Source organism: Rhea pennata, chromosome 1 (assembly GCF_028389875.1).
Source record: "Rhea pennata isolate bPtePen1 chromosome 1, bPtePen1.pri, whole genome shotgun sequence".
Lineage (NCBI taxonomy): Eukaryota > Metazoa > Chordata > Aves > Rheiformes > Rheidae > Rhea > Rhea pennata.
Window position 1 is genome coordinate 130,775,310 of NC_084663.1, and position 20,468 is coordinate 130,795,777.

The 20,468-nt window shown below is 35.8% G+C and overlaps 1 protein-coding gene and 1 non-coding gene across 3 annotated transcripts in view; both read right to left on the minus strand.

Annotated features, from left to right (window-relative positions):
• Nucleotides 1-20,468, minus strand: part of POLA1 (DNA polymerase alpha 1, catalytic subunit) — a 215,498-nt gene that overhangs the window by 165,775 nt on the left and 29,255 nt on the right. For both annotated transcript variants that reach the window (XM_062574180.1, XM_062574188.1), the window contains exons 20-26: nt 19,584-19,759; nt 19,028-19,157; nt 18,556-18,675; nt 17,394-17,490; nt 16,512-16,636; nt 14,226-14,375; nt 13,876-13,998 (exon numbers count right to left, since the gene is read on the minus strand). In XM_062574180.1, coding sequence (XP_062430164.1) covers nt 13,876-13,998; nt 14,226-14,375; nt 16,512-16,636; nt 17,394-17,490; nt 18,556-18,675; nt 19,028-19,157; nt 19,584-19,759 — 921 coding nt within the window. The remainder of the gene's footprint in view (nt 1-13,875; nt 13,999-14,225; nt 14,376-16,511; nt 16,637-17,393; nt 17,491-18,555; nt 18,676-19,027; nt 19,158-19,583; nt 19,760-20,468) is intronic.
• LOC134135785 (small Cajal body-specific RNA 24) lies at nt 17,035-17,165 on the minus strand. The gene has a single exon (XR_009957371.1). It is a non-coding gene; the product is annotated as a small Cajal body-specific RNA 24 (non-coding RNA).

Sequence of the window (20,468 nt, forward strand, 5' to 3'; positions counted from 1 at the left end):
CGGTTCAATTCCTATGTAGTCTAGCAACTCCTATGACTCTACTTTTTCCATTTTAACTAAATCATAACTTCTGTTCAAAAATAAAGTTTAATGAATGCATATGCTAGATATTTAGTCTATTCCAGGAAAATGAGGTATGACCTTCACTCTAATAGCAACTGGTTTATACTGTCCAGCAATGTGCATACAAAGGCATTCTGTGTTTGCTTTGATGGCCTGCACATGCCAGGAGCTGTGTCATTGACAGACTGTAGCTATTGACATTGCTATCATTCTCACACAAAGACTTTATTAACATAATAGAAGTGTGCTATCCCACTTTCTCAAAATTTTCCCCATCTGCTTCTGGATGACATACACAGATCACCTTACCTGTTAGCTAAAATACAGCAGGCACTCCGGAGGAAGACTCTGGCTGCATCTGTCTTGCAAACAAGACTACTGTTCATGAGATCATTGCTCTGGCATTATTAACTTGCATCAATAATCAAGAATGTAGGCACCTAAGTTGAATTACCTAGTAAGGTAACGCATTATAACAGTAATCATGTCACGTAAACTTCTACCCTCCTTTAGTGCCAATTAATATGAAGAGCATTAGCACCAACAGTAAACGAATATGAAGCAGTATAATTAAAGCTTACTATGTAGTAGATTTGTAGCTCCAATTATCATTTTTCATGTTAGCCAACTGAAACAGTTGGAAAAGTTATGCATATAGGATAGGGCCTACACAGTCCGACACCAACAGACAAAGGCAGCAGTTTTTGAAACTGTATCATGCACTTTCCCATGAAAACTGCTAACTAAGCCTATGGGCTGAGGCAACTGGACAGATGGCAACAAATGTGCTGAGAGACATTTCATCCTTGAGGAAGAGCATTCAGCACAAGGCATCAGCAAAAAAGGAGCAGAGTTGGAAGCATGACATCCTCAGATCTTATTCAGCTGCTCTCTTGTTTAGGAATATCTAACCCAGTCAAGCAGTGCTTCTCATCCTAATGCACAGTTTTCACATGTAACCTATCTAGACTTCTTTCACAGAAAATCCGGTGCCAGATGCACCACAGGAAGGCAGAAGCCCTGTAGTACAGCTTCCCTTATGAGAAGTTTCCTTCTCAGTCCCCAGTAGTTAGGGCTTTGTTTAACATCAACTCTCAAGTTTGACCTTTCTTTTTTCTTTATCTTTTTTCTTTTTGTCTTCTTTTTTTTTTTTTTTTTTTTTGCTATTTTAATTTTGTGTGCAAAAAAGAATTAATTATCCAAGTTCTTTGAATTCTTTGAATTCTTACACACTTTTGGTCTCAATGGTAACTCACAGACAGACCCACTTACCTCCCTGCAGTGTCCAGCGTGACACAGTATTCCTCTTTACCTGCGTTAAACATTCAATATTTTCAGGTTATTTATGTCTTAAAGACAACTAGCTACCTTCTTTATATCATTTAATTGTATTCTTGACATTAAACTTCTTAACACTCAGACTGACTGAACTAAGTGCTGAAGTAAAAGTAATTTTCATTTCCTTCTCCCTCAGATTTTAATTTCAAGACACTGTGGTTTTCAAAGAAGTTGCTAGTATTTTTGGATAATTAATCTTTTTGAACTACCTGTAAGTAACTTCACTCCTCCCTTCTTTCCACCCTCATCCCCAAGTAAACACACATGAAAAAGGATGATGAAAGAGTATTTATCTGGGAAGAGACAGCAGAGACAAGAAACAGAAAATAATAAAAAAGAAAATGAATTACTTGCCGTCTAGAAAAATCTATTTGCAGCTTATGCTATACTTCCAGACATTTTACAGTACAACTAAGTTAACATTTAAACACTTGTGCCCATTACATTTAAAAAGCAGTCAAAAGCAAAACATGTAGTAGAGTTGTTCTTCCTTTATAGGTATACATATTGGTCTAGGTTTTCCCAAACTCCATCTCCCCCATTATTCACCGTAACAATTCAGAACATTAGAGAGCATTAAATTTTCTTTCTGTAACATGACAGTATGACACTGGTCTCTTTATGGCCAAAAACCTTACCTAAACTACTGCCTAAATGCTTCAAACAACTCATGGCCTAGATACAAAAATTGATAGTTAAAAACCAAAAAGCAACATCTCCATGTTTTGAAAAGACTCGATTAAACGTACAAAAAGCTTATTTTTCTGCTTATCAGACAGTCAGAAATCTAGACATGCTTACAGATCCCTGTTTGTGAAATTACTTGTCTGAAGAGTTTAAATGGTGAAAGTAGTATTGCATCATATAAAACAAATGCAAAAAAAACCCAACACCTTATGCTCAAGAGCATATCTAAATTGTCTGTGATGTTCCACATACAATACAGATTATAAATAAACTATTAACCCCAATTCTTGTTAGAAAAGGAGCAGACAGACAGTCACAAAATAGGCTTTCCTTAAGTTAAGATAGAAAAGGCCAGGGACAAATACTAAGTCTGTACTGATACTTGATAATTGTGATAATCTACTACTAAGGCATACCTTACATGCTCTTTGCAACAAAAAGAACTTGCCTGGCTTAGCAGAGAGGCTGTCATTTATTATGCAGACCAGTTGAGCCAAAACCTATGCAGTACTGTATGGAATAACAGAAGGATCATTTCTGGAATAGTCAAATAAATGCCACTTCATACTGCTTTACCACATCCAAATCTACTCTGATAGATTTTTCTCTTTTTTCTATCAAAAAAAAAAAAAGTAAAGTAAGATCCATTTGGGAAAGGAGATAACTGACTTTAAAAAAGCTAACAAAATAAACATTAAACAATAACAAACGTTTATTCCTACAGTGAAAATTAATGAAAAGGAAACTGGGACAGCTGCACAGTCCAAAATTGGCACTGATTTTCAGAGAAGGAATAGGATCCCTGAAACTATTACTAGATGGCTCAGGAATCCTTGGCAAAAAATCAAACAGTTTCTTAAAAAAAAATTGCTGTAATTTAACACAGTATTTATGACAGAGCAAAGTGACACAAGCTCACACTCCAGGCTGAAAACAGAGAGACAAACAAAAGCCACAATTTACTAATCTTCTCTTGGTCAGCCTGTCAGAAGCCCATCTTTCTAGAAAAAGCAAACTAGATAACTTGGTCATATACAAAATAACAGATATTTTCATGACTATTTTCTTCAAATATTTAAATGATCAAATCAAAGTTCAAAATCCGCCACCAAAGTATCAGAGGGGAAAAGGTCTGTACTAAATGAGGTGAGGGGGAGGGATTTTATTTAAATAGAAGAAAATTTTTCATATTTGCTATGTAGTTATAAAATAAGCCATAATTAGGGCAGAATCTCCTACAAGATTACTAATTACATTTCACGGAAGCCTAAAAGCAATCAATAGCGTTATGAAAGCCGTTAGATCACTACAAAGTGCAAATATCTCCTATTTAGTAGAAGGAAAACTCATCACATACATCATGAAATGACATGGAAGAAAAAGAATCTGAACAGAAAAACCTCTCACCCTATCAAATGATCAATTCCAAATATTCTAAAAGCAGCTGGAGAGTCTTAAAGATAATTAAAAACTATAACCTGCCACAAAAGATAAGGTATCAGGGCATATCAGTTCAGTTTACCAAAGAGCATGCAAGTTGGGGGGGAGAATTTCATGTGTGCCAGCTTTGCTTGGGTGAGGTTTGGTTTTGGGTTTTTTTTTTGTTTGTTTGTTTGTTTGTTTTTGAAACAGTCGAGCTTCCAACTGTAGCAATATCACAGTTAATTCAATTTGTGTGTGTGTGGGGGGGTGTATCTCAGACTAACACATTTTATAATAATGGTGGCTTTTATATTCTTCAACCCTTGATTCAGCAAGACATTTTTATTGGGGGTTTATTAGGGGATGAAGTCCCCTAAATTCAGCCCATCTTGCTGAAAGTCTGAAGTAATGTTTCACAATGTACATAAAAGCATTTCCACTGAACTAAGCAGCAAGTGACAGATAGAATAAACGATACAGGTAACATTTAAATAGCTATTCCAATTACACCACATGGAAGAAAGAATATGATCCACTACTAAAATCCTCAGAGTAATCCTGGAACTGGGAAGAACCTGGAACTTTAGGGAGAAAGAGAAGAAAAAAAATGGTATAAGCCAAAAGACTGTAGGTAAAGGAATCAGAAAGAAAAGAAGAAATCACCTAGGTAAAGGAGGTAATCTCAGCCAATTAGATGCCATACCGATCTTAGCACAATGCAAGAGGGGTGAGTACTGGCTTGTAACTTCACAGATTTCCTCCAGTCCTTTAACAAGGAAGGAATGGAAGTTTCTAAACCATTATTGCTATGTCATCCTGGACCACTGCCAAGAATGCAGAACTTCAGGACCTGTCAAATAACAGATTCTTACTGAAGGTTCTTACAGACTCATCTTTGGTCTTTCAAATCCATTTTAAAAAGTATGCATAGAAAAGTAATCAGATCAAAGATCATGGTAAAATTAAAATTAGAAGTGGTTTCTAGAAGGACAATAAAAAGCCTTTGACAAAAAAAAAAAAGAAAAAAGAAAAAGAAAATCAGGAGTTGTATCTCTGCTGAAGTAACTATATGCATACTGTGAAGATCAACTACATGAGGTAACAGACCTTTTTCCATCTCTAGCATCTGTGGTATACAGTAATACATGCCAAAACAACTGGCTACCTGATGGGCAATTGTGTATGAGAGTCAGATCTAAAGCTTTTCTCTAATTCAAGCTTTCTACGGGAGATGGTCTCACTCTAAGCACAGTCTTCTCATTGATTTTTCTTTAGCTCCAGGATGACTACTTTTAATGGTAGGTTGCAAAATATTAAACTTTTGCATTGAACCAAAAAACAGTATAATATGTATTAAAACATCAAGACAGATGATCTATTATGATTTAAAGAAACCAGTATATTTCTGAAGAAATATAAAAAAAAATTTACTTGCCTAAGTTAAAAGATGCTGATTATGTTGAGTTCTAAGGGAAAAGGGGAGGGGAATGCGGAGAAATTGAAGAAGTTGCATTAAAACCAATACATTAGCTGTCATTGACTCATAGTTGAGGAGTTCAAAAATCTAAGGGTACAGTCAAGGAAGTTCTAGATTTAACAAGTAAAATTCCAACCAGAGTAAAGCCAACAGAAAATCTGCAATTCAGCCGAGAACAGGGCCAAGTTTTCCTTGAACCTTTGGGACAATGTATCTTCTATATGTTCAATCCAAATTACAATGCCATCAAAGCCTGTAATAATGTAAATATCCCAGTAAAATTAAAAGTATCAAGGAAGAACAAAATAACACTGAAAAACATTCATTGCACTGACGTCAGAGAAAGTAAGAAATAAACTGCTAGTGTGCCAGCTGCGGTATTCCCCAACAGAATGAAGAAGCAAACTAAGAATAACAAGATCAAAACAGCCTACTTAAAGTAGGAGTACTTTACCGTAATTATCTTTCTCCTGGGCAACTGTTCTGAAAATTCATTTTACTTGGATTAAAAAGTAGTTGTTCCTAGAGGTCTTCTATAACAGAAACCCTTCCAGGCATTTCAGGAAACCTGATTCTGTACTTCAGTAACAAAGCATTCTACATACTTCTACTTTTCCAGTAACTTCACCAATCCAATCAGTCCGTGAGTTTAAAGTCACCAATTTCTGGTCCATTTCATGAAGGTGGCAAAAAATTAGAGAGGCAGCATCCAACTTAATAAGACATGATCAATCTGACATGAATAGCTAAGAAACTGTTTGGCTATGGCTATCTTTTCCTATCTCAGCAGGAACCAGAAACCCCTGTTCATAAAAACTGCATGTCAAAAGAGAACCACTCTTTTTAACTAGGGCTTACATAGCATTACTTTCCAAATCATAGAAATTTTTTGAGGCTACTGCGATCACCAACGGTAACACAAGCTCAGATACAAATGACTGCAAGGGAATAATCCCTGCAGTAGGCTTAACTGGCATTCCCTGTATTTTATGAGCACTGCATGTCAGTTGGGGATGAGAACCACTTCCTTAAAAACGAACCAAACCAAATAATAATACTACTTTTTTTCCAAGTCTTCCTGTCAGTTAGAAGATGAAAAACAGAAATAAAAGACTAAACACAAAAGGTAAAGGAAAGTGCTAATCCAGCTGTTGAAATAGGATTTTATGGAGCAACATCTCAAAACAGCAAATACACTCAGTATCAAATTGTTGACTAGATAACAACATACAGAATCTAATTCTACTCTCCATTAAGTTTGATAAAGCGCAGAGTCTGATGATGAGCTAAAGACAAGTCTACTACCAGCAACATCCCCTGCCTTGTATTATGCATAAATACTGGAATGAAAGTAAGTGGAAAGAGCAAGCAAAAAGCAAGCATTAAGTTAGGTTTTTGCATGCTTTTCTGTAACATAACACACACTAAAATTTGGGGGGATTTATGTCATCCAACTTTGACACTGCCCTCTACCACAGAGACACTGCCCTCTCTCTACCAATTTGCTTGGACCGTTAGGTCTAACTTTTAGGCTGGCAAGGTTAGAAGCAAGGAAATATATCTTAAGAGACCCATGTAAGGCATGTCTCATCTTATTAAACTACATTTATTTTTCAAGGATACTTTGCTCCAAGCACAGTTCTTTATTTTACCTTTCAAAATCTCCTGTCTTCTCACAGGAACTGTATTGTACATGCTACTGCATGGACAGGCCACCTTCTTGCTGTCTTGAACAAACTGTCTCATCTGTTTCATATTTCAGTGTTGAAAACAGCATAAGGTGTTCATGCACATCTTCTACATCAACCCAATAAATCTTGGCGTAAGTCCAATGAAAGGACATATATACAAGAGACCACAGGAACAAACCTATGGAGCAAAAGTCACACTTAAAATACTCAAAGCAAAGATTTCTTTGGTTTGGAACCAAAATGGCCTGGTAAGACAAATATCACTGCTGAATTGTCCTCACCCTTCTAATTTTCTTGATTTCAGAAATAAAGGAGCTAATTTTGCATCTGTTAGATCTAGCTGGATCTTGGTTATGAATCTATACTTGTATTAAAGTTCCAGTCTTTCACCAGCCTCACTGTGAAGAACTTTTCTCTTATAGTGATCTGAATTTCTCTTGTTCCAATTTGCATCTGGTGCCTCTTGTTCCTTCACTGCACACATCTAAGGCGGCTCTTGTTCCGTCTTCTCAACTAAATATTGATATATAATACTTCTTCATTAAGTATTTGAAGACCACAATTAGATCTGCCCTTAATCTTTTCTTCTCTAAACTGAAGAAATTCAGTTCTTAGCCTCTTCTCATATATCACAGTGGAACCATCATCAGCTATAAAGCATTACCTGAAAATGACAGATCTGGGAGGCTCAAAACTGTATTCATCCAAAAGAATAAATAATAGATCATGTAATTATGGATTAAGCAAAAAGTTTCTCATACAGTCTGTTTCAAGAGCAAGCTTTTGCACAGTGAGCAACATTCCCAGGAAATTCATTAAACTTTGTGATTAGAAGGCCAAGATGCTGTATTTTTGAAGGATGGTATGAACATTTATTCATGTCTCCTGGGAAATAAACACCTCATGTTAGATCATTTCTGTATACTCTTAGGACTAGTGCTTGAACTGGGAGATGATTTTTTTCCTCCAACTGAAAAGTCTCCAGTCTTTCAAAAACTCTATTAGTTCCTAGGTTTCCTATGGCTTTTAGAACAGAACAATGTCCCATTTAAGACAACTGAGAGAGGTAGTTCTTCTCCTGAGGAAGAACTTCTGTTAGGTCTCAAAAAATTACCTATTTTACGGCAACCTACCAACGAACTAAGAAAATAGTACTGCAAGTATTTGCAGTACACAACAAATCTTTAGGACAGAGAAAAACTTAAGAGAGTAGTTAGCATTCCAATTGGAACATCCTTTGCATTTGCTGAAGAAACTGAGACTCCTAACAACAGAAAGGTCTTCCAATCTTAATAGCGAGGATTAGAAAATGAACTTGTTTAAAAATAGAACCTGATCAGTTTACAAATGGTGTTGTGGTATGTCTGCCTGCAAAAGCTGTCATCTTCATGATGTAGTGCCCGTGCCTACATCTGGGGAATCACTTTCTTTTATGAGGCACCTCTGTATCAGTGTCTAAAGAAGAGAACCACAAAGGGATCTGTCTTTTGAATCTCCTAATCCCTGAAGTACTCTATATAGGATTAAAGGATTTCTTCAGTTATGCTAAAGCCTGAGTGTGGCAAACTCTCAGGAGACCTGCAGGATTCAAGCACATTCCCCAGTATTTTATTGCATACCAGAGAGTCTTTCTTGTTGCCACTGGGCTTGGAAAGACACTACTTCTGATCTTGAGATACCAGCTCACCAACCCACCCTTCCACTGCCCCCCAGCTGTGCATACTGTTACATTTCAGATACTCTGGAGAATGCACCAGGGAACCTTGCTCTTTCAAGTCTCTTCGTTTTAGTTTAACTATAATTTTGAGTAAAGACTCTTACTGTTACCCAGATCGTTGCAACACCCCCCCCCACTCCAGCTAAGGTAAGATAAAATTTAAGCAAAACCTGTACCTTTGAGCAATAAAATACAAGATAGGAAGCTCTAAAAAGATAAAAAGAAAAGCATGGAATAAAAAAAGTCAAAAACATTTATTTTATTAACACTAGCTTCCCACAGTTTCCCAACAGGTGTGAGCTTTAAAAAAAAAAAAAAAAAAAAAAAGTGGTCATGCCTGATCCCTCATATCTCTCTGCTCCCAATTTCTGACCTCCTGCTTTCTACAAGCTCTAAGGCTCGTAGATGATGCAGTGAATCATTGAGTCATTGATCAAGAAAAAAAAAATCAATTTTATTTTCCTCTTAGTTTTCAACTCAGATCACCAGGCAGACCCAACTCCCCATGTGGTCACACAATTGCTATAACTCATCCAAGAAAATCAGTACCAGGAAGTGAGAAGCACCACACCTCTGGTCACAGCACATCTTGAAATTAGCGATTATGGAGAAGCCATCTCTTGACTCATCTGACTGGCTGTACATCTTGTGTCCAATCAATTCCTAAACATTTCTCATTGAGTATCTATTAAAGAAAACCTCTATATGCAATTAAAAAAAAAAAAAATCTCCTCCAAATTTCCTTCTCACCCAGGATATTCTGGCCATTCTTCTGAATTAAAACGTTTCATTTCCTTGCTTTGGAGATAAAAAAGTCTTTATCAGACCAGATCTCACCTCACTTACTTGACAAACAATAATAATATTTAATTTCAATTAATATTGAAATCTTCTATAATTTTTCTATCTCTTTGCACTCAGTTTGCATTTTTAGATTGTAAACAGCCTCTCCGTTGAAATGTGCATTCTATATCTTTTTGGATATTAGCATGCAGAATAATGTATGCAGTTTTTTACTGGTTCACGATTACATACATAGTAATAAATTTAACAATAGTGAGATAACTGATTTGACTCCAACACCTTCCATTTAAGGATACTGCAATAATTCAGCAATGCTTCTCTCAACATGTCAGTGTGTCATTTTTATATTTAAAAGCAATTAAGAAATTCTTTGCCTAGGCTTTTGTTATCAAGTTGCATATCTTCCAAAAATGTTAAATTGGTGTTATAGTCCTTATGAAAACATAGATGATATGCTTAGATGAGACTTCAGGAGGCTCCTTTCGCTCATCTTACTTTCCTCTTTCTCCAATTCTACAGCATAGATGCAAGATGTGATAATTGCCCTATTCACATGACAAATTCTTCCACACTGTATAACCAGAACTTCAGGCACAATTAAGAGAAAGTAACTGATAATCAGTTTCTTAAAAAACAAATCAAAAAAAAGCGGGGGGGGGGGGGATGGGGAGGGAAGGCCTGGATTTCTTTTCAGAAGCCAATTACAATGGACTGCTTACCTACTCTCGTTTATTTTTTTTAAATAAGCTCATCTTTCTCCACTTCATCTTCCTTCCTTCATCCATTCTTTTCACAGATTGCAGCTTTTATTCTTTCCTTTTGACTGTCAGGGCCTTAAACTAATTAGTAATTGAGAATGTATCTAAGAATCTGAATGAGGAAGTTGGAATTAACCCAATTGTCTTTTTCATCCTTTTATTTTGCATACTGTAACATTGTATCTATCACCAAGTACTGCTGAAAATGGCAAAAGTGTGATTTTCCTTTGAGAAGCATACCTTACTTTAGTTCTGTTACTACCTGGGCAAAAACATGGAACAATGGAAATCAACCTAAAAAAAATGAAATTCCTGGAAAAAGCATAAATTTTGAAAAACAGCCACTGGCAACCATGCCAAGTACAGATAAAATTCTCTCAGCAGCTCCTCTCTGTAAGAAAATACTGCAGGAGAGGGTATCCCAAATTTGAGAAATCAGACAACCGACACTTCATCAAAAGACTTGTCTTTTAAAGAGGCTGGAAAGGCATGACCTTACGCTGCCTGCTGGTGCAAAGCTGGCAGGTTGTACAGCACCGACTCATCTTGTTTCCAGTTGTTAAATTACATTAAAAGGACAGCTAAAAATATATTAAATATTTTCCTATTACTTTTCCATGCAAGCAACTGCTGTAGTTACAACATGAGCAATGTCAAGGCAAACTCTTAGTAACAATGAGGAGAAAAATAAATAAATAAATAAAATAGAATCCTTCTGATGCATTCCAGATCAATAATATAATATTAGGATTCCAGAAAACTGTAAAGAAACCTTTTGTTTAAAATAAAATTTATTGTTAGAACAAGAACCGATGTGTTTCTAATGATAAGAAGTTGGCAAACATTTGTTTTCACAAAGGACAAACAGATCTGATTATAGTTTAACTCTCTCCCATTCTAATTTTTTGCCATTTTTTCCTTTCAGAATACATCAAACTTAACCAATCTACCTGTGATATATAATACACTGACAAATTTCACACAGATATTCCCGTATTCTTTATCTTCTCTTTTAGAGATTATCCACAATTGGAAAAAAAAAAAAAAAAAGAAAAAAAAAGAAAGAAAAATCCAAGGACAAATTTGAAAAAAAATATATAGTCAATAAAACACTTTAAAACGCTTAGTAACAAAAATGAAAGTCTTAATTGATTAACGATCTCAAGGTCTCTATCGCCATCTAGTGAAAAATCACCACCATTACTACACTATACACATAAATTACCTCATTTAACAGAATCACACACACAATTTTCTTCGCAAGATCCAGCCCACCTATGACCAGAGCTGTAAGACTTCGCAAAGTTTCTGCTGCATGTCTTAAGGTAAACCAGGGTCAATCACTATCACATATCTTACTAAGGTTAACCCTAGTTTAACTTTAAGGTCTGAGCTCTTACAGGACATTTTGCCAATGGCTTACAGATTTCACTCTGTCCTAAATCTATATGCTGACATAAATGGCATCCTTTCTCTATCATATTTAACATGTCTCCCATTAAAACAAAGTAAACATGTTATACACCAGCACAGTTTTAAACAAGTGACAATGTGTCATTTTACAAGAATATTTAGTCAACATACAGACTCCATAGTAGTTCCACCACTTTTAGTGCATTGCCATAACCAAACCTGCATCTCACAAACGGGAGTTACAGTCCTCAAGAAGCCATACAGAGCACCCAAGCTTTTAGTTCACTCTTCCTCCAACCTCAGTTAAGGGATTCTCAGTCACAAAATTAAAGAGCAGAGAATTTATAGAAGTTACCAAAACTCACCTTCTCTCAGCTACACTAAACTTAATAAAATACAGTAATCTTCAACAAGAACTTTAACTTGAAAGGTGTATTTTCTACTTTAATTTTTTTCAGTTAAGACTTATGACTGAACTGTAACTGTGTCAGCATAAGAAAAAAATTAATTTCACTTTTCATTCCGTACAGTATTTTCTCCCCCTTAGACACCTACATCAGAAACATCTGCAAGCCTACCTGCATTTACTCAGATTTTCTCCACAATACTGCATACCACTTTTTTCTTTTAAAAATGTATTAATCATCAACCATCAGAAAAGGCTGTATCAGTTAATATAAACATTTTTCTGTAACAATTATTTTTTAATCATTCTTTTCAGAGAGACCAAATCTGACACTTAATACTCAACTATTTTACATATTAAGTGGAAACCTATGAATAGAAAGATTAATATAAGGAAGGATTTAAAATACTATTTTGCTAGATGAAATATTTCAACTCACAAAACTCACAAACCATAACTGAACTGCTTTGTATCATCTTTTAGTGCAAAAACAACTTCAGAAATGAGGAACTAATAAAGCTGTAAAACTGACTACCTGCCTAAACACACAAGGTTTCAGAACAAGGTATATTCGATGTATTTCATCAAAATCTGTCATACTTACACAGAAGCACAACATTACAGAACGGTCTGAATATTTTTCAAGTTTTTCAAAAGTTTGTTATCTCCACAATATCCAGAGTAATGAATACTAATCTGCTCCAAATAATAAACTACATAGGCAGTTCGGAAGTATTTTTGCCCTTCAATACAAAGGCCAAAAGCTCAAATATCCATACAATACCTAGTTTGTGACAGGTGTTCTATATGTCTAATGAAAATTGTCAAGTTTCAAATAAATTCATGACTTGTGGAATATTACTAGAAAAATTACAATTTTAAAATTACGATCACAAGTTGCTTTATCACACCAGCATGGCAGATAAACACGGTATCTTTTGATGTAAGATTCTAACACTTCCTTACAGGAAATGCCAGCACCTGAATTCTTATGCAAAACCCATTCACAGTTACTTTTTGAAGCCAGAAATGATTTCCTAATTAAACATGTGCATAAAGTTAAACGTAATGTCTAGGGAAATCCTGGGAGGACAGCAAATGCAGGGGTGTCTCTAGAGAACAGTTTGCATGGAAGATTTAGAAAAACAGCAACATGTTATCAGAAACAAAATGCCCGTGTGCACATCAGCTAGAAGTTGTGAATGGACCTTCAGCACATTGTGAAGTTCAGCAGGGAGTCTGCTCCCATGTCAGAAGGACTACATGCTTCTGAACACAGAAGTGAACTCATCCATCTCCTCAGTGAACTAAAAAATTAGCAGGAGCCAACCATCCTGTCACATCTTTTCCCTGGATTTCTGTAGTTTCCTGCTTGGTATTCTCACTTATAAAAGAACTAAAATGAAGCAGTAGGAAAACTATGTTTTAAAACACTGTACATCAGTGGTATGTTTTGGATTCAAAATGATTATTTTTTCCATTGGGACCAAACCAAGGTGGTCTGCATTCAACTGCTATCCTAAACAACAGGAAAAATATTTTTGCATATACAGTTAACAGAATCTCAAAAATAAAATCTGGTCTCTTGAGGCCAATATAAAGCTTAATGTTATGGAACAAAGAGATTCACAAAAATAAAGCCCTGATATCAAGTAATTACTTAGCCCTGTCACAAAGTTGAAGGGTTTTAGGAAACTCAACATGTCAGGGCAAAGGATAGACTGGGCAAAGACAAGTACATCCAAATCTGAAAGCACACTACTGAAGACTAAACCGTGAAGCAGAACTAGAAAAATGTGAAAGCAGCCTTAATTTTTTTGTCACTATAATGTGGTCTATTGAGACTAAGCAGTTTAATTCAGAACAAAGCCCAAGCTGAAGCTTCAGTTTGTTTTATTTTTTTGAGATATTTACCTGATTCTCTTCCAGACACTAGTTTCTTTTCTCCAACTTTTGCAACATAAGAAAGACAAAAACTGTAATTCCAAAACCAAAAGCAGGTTCAAAAATGAGTGAAGACCATTCTCATATTCAGTGAAAACGTAGGTAGCTTAAATTCACCGTTTCTACATGTGTTCATAATCTATTTAGTGACTTACCTCTCTCCCTTTGTGTGTCACCAAAGCAGCCAAAGGTTTGGCATAGAATCTGCTGTAGGTAAATCCCAGGCAGCCATACATACTGTTAGCAGTGAGCTTCAAAGCTTTCTGTCTGATATCATACTGAAAAGAAACATAACCAGCAAAAGTGATACAACCATAAGCAACAAAGAACAGAACTTAATGCTCACAATTACATTCATAGCTCTTTATATAGTCTGGAGCAATGACGGGCTACAAGTAAAGCATATTACAATCACTACTCATTATTAATCATCCCTATTCTGCAAGGCTGATCAGTGCACTTAGGGGAATGGAAGGAAAAATCAAAGGAGTTCTATAAAACACACCTGTAAATAAAGGTCAGGATTTAAATCTGGCTGTTTCATTAACTGCTTCACTTGGCGCCTTCTCTCCACCAGCTTCCTGATTTCTTTAGGTAAAACTCCCATTTCCAGAGATGGGTCCGGAAGCTCTGGAATTTCTTCCTCTTCTTCAACCTGTCAAACAATCACCAACAGCTTTTTTTTTTTTTTTTTTTTTTGCTTGAAGGATAGGTTTTACTGATATATTTTAAAAGCATTTAGCAAAAACTTGCATTAGAAAAACAAAACAAACAACAAAACAGCTTGCATCTACTTCTGCAAGTACTCAAAGGATAGTTTAGAACAACTGGCAGTAGTGAGTTTTTTCTGGTCTTTAATTACATTATTTATTCTCTGCTTAAGCGGGCCCAGAGTACCTTTTGAATTTAAGGCCCCTTCCCAGTTCAGCTTCCCAATATCACATCTGGATCTCAAATCACATAATTCAGAAGCACATCAGTATCACTGAAGAAAGAAAAGGTAAGATAATGACTGGATAGGTTACAAAGCTTAGAGAGCTACATCTGGAGTGACACGTGGACTTCACACTGACATTCAACAAACAACTCTGCGCTTAAGAGAATAAAACATCACTGGACAGATGCTTTATTACCTAGAAAGGTTTCTTAGGAATAGCCGAGATCTACGAAGTCTAGCCCCACCACTTCTTTCTCCACACCCCATTCTCCTCCCTTGCCTTTACCAGGCAAAGAACAAGATAATGAAGCACTGCCTCTTCCCACGAACAGCTCCTGGAGATCAGGGAGGTGTACGGAGAAAGAAGGCAGAGGGTCTGGCAGAGCTGAACACCTGGTCCCAGTCTCTCCCACCCACTCCCACACACCTGTAGCACAACCTCTCACTGTGCAGATGCAACATCTCACCCTCACTGAGGCACAGAACTGAAAGATCCCATGAAAAACCTAGTGGAATTGGTATTTAGAATAAGGTAATTGTTAATAGGAAAACAGAGTAACAGAATGAAAACTTCACCCCAAGCAACTCTGAATATAGCAAAACAATCTAACTGAAGGCACATTTTGTCCTTTTAGTGTAACTGGAGAAATATTTGCTCAGCAAAAATGGAAAGAAATTTCAGGCATGAAGATAGAAAAAAAAAGAAAAAAAGAAAATAACCAACAAAAACAACCCCAAAAAACAGAAAAAGAGAGACTACAGGTGGCAAATTTAGGAAACAGACTGGGAAGAACTATAACAAGAAATGACATCAAAACCTAAGTAAATACAGTGCTGTGGTAGAAATTAAAACGAACTGATATAGTGCCATGGAAGAAATTAAATTAACTGCTTCAGCTTGAAAAAAGTTTAAGAAAAAGAGATAAATCTACAGAAAATTTGGAGGTACTAGAGAAAAAAAAGTATGTGGAGTTCTTTCATTATTTCTGCTGTGGCACTGATATTTTAGTTATGATGGCACAACTACTTACGGGGTAACGGACTAATTCCAACCAGTGAGCTGATCCCAGTTAAAAATAAAAGCTTCAAGTTTAACCTTTAGACCTAAACAGCTCACTGCTTCAGTTTACAGCACAGCTCTGCCAAGAACAGTGCCACCACAGCTGAGGAAGTAAGAATAAGCAGCCAAGGGCAGATTGTGGCCAACACAGCTGCTGAGAAAGAGGCATATGGAACTACTTTGAAGAGGTTTTTCAGTAACATTTAATACAGCATGAACTTCAGTGAAGATGCTCCTGCAGCTGACATGGTCACAAAATCACTGCCCTCCCTCCCCCAGTTTCTCTGGTGTCTAACAAGGGTTGAGCTCATACTGCATTCTTTCTCCAAGCAAAAGCACAAGATGGTTCTCTTTCTTCCATTCAGGTATCTATTTGCATGAAATCTAGAGCAACTTAACTTTGAGAAGCCTCAGTCAAGTTAGGATGATATTGGTGAAAGGGCTCAAAAATTGCTAGGAAGATCTAGGGGAGAAGAGGACCAACACAGCCTGATTACAAATCCTGTTTCATTAGGAAAATAAGCCGGAAAGTAACAGCTTTTGCTTAGATGAGAGAGAACTTACTAGCATTCTAAAAGAGTATTATGGAAGGAAGAAGACAGACAGATGCAACATTCAAAAAACTTCAAACTAAAATTCACTACGTTGCATTTTTAAACAAGAATCACTTCTTTTAAGTGTGAAAGGAAAAATGAAATCAAACAGACAAAAATAACAATTTTTTGAAAAGCTGATTCACAGAATACACTTAAGATACACAGCGTAACTCAAATCACAAGTTCAAGCACACAAACCTCTGCCCTCTTCTGTGCTTCTGATGATGTTCTCTGCACTGTGGTAAAGCAGATGTTAAACTCCTGGATAATTGATGGGTACAAGCTGTTGAAGTCGAGAAGCAAAATAAACTTGTCATAAAAACCTGAAACAGAGTTTAGAACAGAAGGCAGACTACTCAGTTTGAGGACTGGATCCAACTCCACAATTAATATAGTATATTGAAAAAAAAATGCAAACTAACATTAGAAACAATTTAATCACTTGACTGCATCTGTGGTGCAAGAAAAGACTTCACACAAAGATGCAGGAGACATGAGTCAGAACCATGACATTTGTTAAGTCTCATTTAGAAAAGACAGGATCTTTCTACAGGAACGAACCTGGATCAAACCAAAGTCTATCAGTTCAAATCACATGCTTATAGGTTAGCTTGATTTCAGAGACTAGATTTCATTTAAGTGACAGAAATACACCATCAAATACTTCCAGCACCTAAATTCCTTAAATAGCTGTTGAGATGTACCACTACCAATTACAGAGACATGTCAGAAGTGGAACGATCCAACCCCATTAACTCATCAGAGTTGAACAGATAGCTTCTGTGTTACTATAGGACACTTGTACAGTTTTCCCCACATAGAGGAGAAACTGAAAGAAAACTTACGTGTCCATTCGAAAATTATATGCAGATATACAGTCCTGATTCTTCTCAAGACCTTACCCAGCTAAGAAGAAACTTCCCAAGAATAAATAACTCCACAACGTTGGGCATTTTCGTGTGTGAAAACAAAAGAAAAAAAAAACCCACAAGATACATACATTGCCCACTGCAACTTTCTGCATTCATATAACCTACCTGTTTCTGACTTCATAGAAGAAAGGAAATCGCCACATCTTACCGACTTTGGGCTCCAAGACTAATCCCCCAGCGTATGCTGCTTTCTTTTTCCCTATTTTTGATTTATTCTGATCTTCAAAATCTTCATCTTCATCCACCTACATTTGGCATTTTAAAAAATTATTATTTAGTCTATACTGTTGGGAGAGGTATTTTTAGCAAATAAGATAAGAAATGGAAGTTCCTTCTAAAATAGATGCAAAACACAGCATTTTCATCACGATCCTCACTATCGCTCTGCACATCTCAAAATTGGATTGAAAACTACTCCTATGGGAACAAACTGATCACAACAGATTACAAAGACTTAAAGGAATTGTCATCATTGAACATAACACTAGGCTACATTTTCTTACTGGCCGTAAAAGTCAAGACACAAGGAAAAAACAAAACAAAACAAAACAAAAACAAAAAAACACCTTACTCCTGAGGTGTTATAGCCAAAATAAGATCAGAATGTAGTTTTGGAAATAAAACGGGTAGGCCTTTGTTAAACAAACAGAAACATTATTGCAAATCTAAAGTGTACTTCGTCATTTGTTTTGTTACAACAAGAAGTTTTTCTCCGAGTTCAACATTATTCTGCATTATTTAAAATTCAAGCACTGCTGTGATGTATTAATACAATCAACAGACTTTACTGCTTTGGAATCTGCTGTTAAACTTGCTTAAAGGTAAAAAGTAAAAATAGCACAATAAAAATAAAATTTAAAATTTAAATTTTCTGTTTACAAACATATTCATATTTCTATAAATATATTTACATTGGCATTATCTAAAAGGCTTGCTTGTTTTTATTCCTTTGGGTATTTTTTTCCACATACTCAAATAATCTACCTTATAACTTAAATTACTGTTTATCGATGAAATGTTTTTTCTTAATTCTAGGGCAATTCTAGGGCATGGTCTGCCTTATTTTCATATAGGGCCACGTATTTACTCATTTCAATTTTTAATTAAAGAGCAAGGAAGTTTTTGTAATTTTGAAGGTGATACAGTGCCCCTTTAAACTATACATTTCTCCTGTATCAGCTTAGTAAAAACCCTTTACTGAATTATCATAAGCTGTAACATTCCATGCTCCACATAATAGTAATACGCAAAAGTGTTTTTATTCTTAATAAAAAATCTTAAGGAGATATTTCTAACAACTCCGGACCCACCAGCTTCTGCAGAGGCTTTTTAAAAACTTGTTTGTCTGGCACTATATAGTCTTTTTCATGAAATGCGTGAAGCAGCAAGAACTCATTTCGTTCAGATCGTCCACCCATCATTGTCCTTGACTATAGGGAAGGGAGGAAAAAAAGAATTCAAAGTAAAGTACAGAAACTAAATGCTGACATGCAAAAGTAAACTAAGACATGTCTTTCAACTATCTGTAAGTTCATTTAGCATTACTATTTTTCTTTTGTTTCATTATCATGTATGACATCCAAATGGTCACTTTTATGGATTACTTTTATATCACTACTTAACTAGAGCATCAAACTCACACTCTTAAGAGCAAGATTTACAGGATTATATATTCTGGATTAATGTTTGTAAATTAAAATTAACAGTTGAAGACAGAAAATACAGAACTGTTTTGTGTGATAATGGAGTGTGTGTGTGGGGGGGAAACTAATAAAAAAGTACCATAACATTCCCAGAGATGTTTGTGATCTGTAGGGCTAGTGGCAGAACATTCAGCTCACACATGATCTGGAGAATGAACTTGGCATCTGTCCAGGTGTTTTCCAGCATGAACATTAAGTGAGGAGAATCACTGGGAAAAGAAAGGGAACGGCCTATTAAAGTAAATTAGGTTGCGATGTACTCTGTAGTAGATTAGATCTATATTTTGTACCGAAATTATGTGGTATCCATAGTACACAGGCACTGAATTGTTCAGCAATTCTCTTTTAATTGCAGAAAAACAACTCTGCATATCCTATTAGTGTATCTAATGCGAAATTCTCAAAAATCAATTTGCTTTGTGCCTTATAAGACACCCACCACCAGAATCAGTGCTGTTAAAAATAGTTAGCAATATAAAAATAAAAATAAGAAAATATTTTATTTTTCACATACCAGTGTGTTTAGTCAGTATTTCCATGATAAATCAAATAGAAAAGCATGAAATTATACAGTGGGAAACTAAACAGCTCCTCCACTTTTCAGTGAAGGATTAAAAACATAAGTCAGCACATACCTATACATATTTCGAATTTCCTCTGGTAGAATTGTTACCCTCTCTGTTTTCAGAATCTGATGAACTAGTTCAGACAAATGGTAACTCTTACAACGAATTAATTCTTTAGCTGAAATTTCTACATCGCAGATCATTCGACCACAAGCAGCGTTCCTTTCAGCAAATCCTCCTCGACCCTTAAACCACATCACACCAAGAGAGAAAAACAAGCAAGCAACACAACATACAAACATTAACAAAGAGCATACATCCAAAATACATGCTTATCAGACTCAGTCAAGTCATTTGGACCTTCCACTGAAATTCACAGGCCTTATAATTATTCCCTAACAGAATTCAGAGTATATATTCACGTTTTCTACTGAAATAAAGAAGCAGATACCTAACTCTCATTACTAACTACATCTCTAGATCTTAGTTCTTCAACTATCACTTTATTTTTCTTCAAATAAAACAGTCCAAATGAAAGTGTGTCTGATTTTTTTTTTCCTCCGAGGATATTTTTTGTATTAATAGCAGGACCAGAGAGTCACAGAACAGCCATACAGAATTACTCATCTTGAAGTCTAGGAAGTGCAGGAACGGACACGAACATAGGTGCTATACTTCAATACACCAAGTCTCATATATTGTCCTCTGAACAAGTACATACCAAGAACTGCAGAATTATTAATTTAGCAGCTCTCTATGGGATGATTCACCAATCAATCTAAATTACATTTTCCCATTTTACAGTTACAGCAGACAAAGACAGTTACAGTAGACTATTGCAATTAATCTGTCATTATCATCACCTAGCTGAGATATGTAAACTAAATTAGCCTAACCTGAAAATTAGTTTAGCTTATTACTGTAATAAAAGTCATATAAACACTCATCATTTCT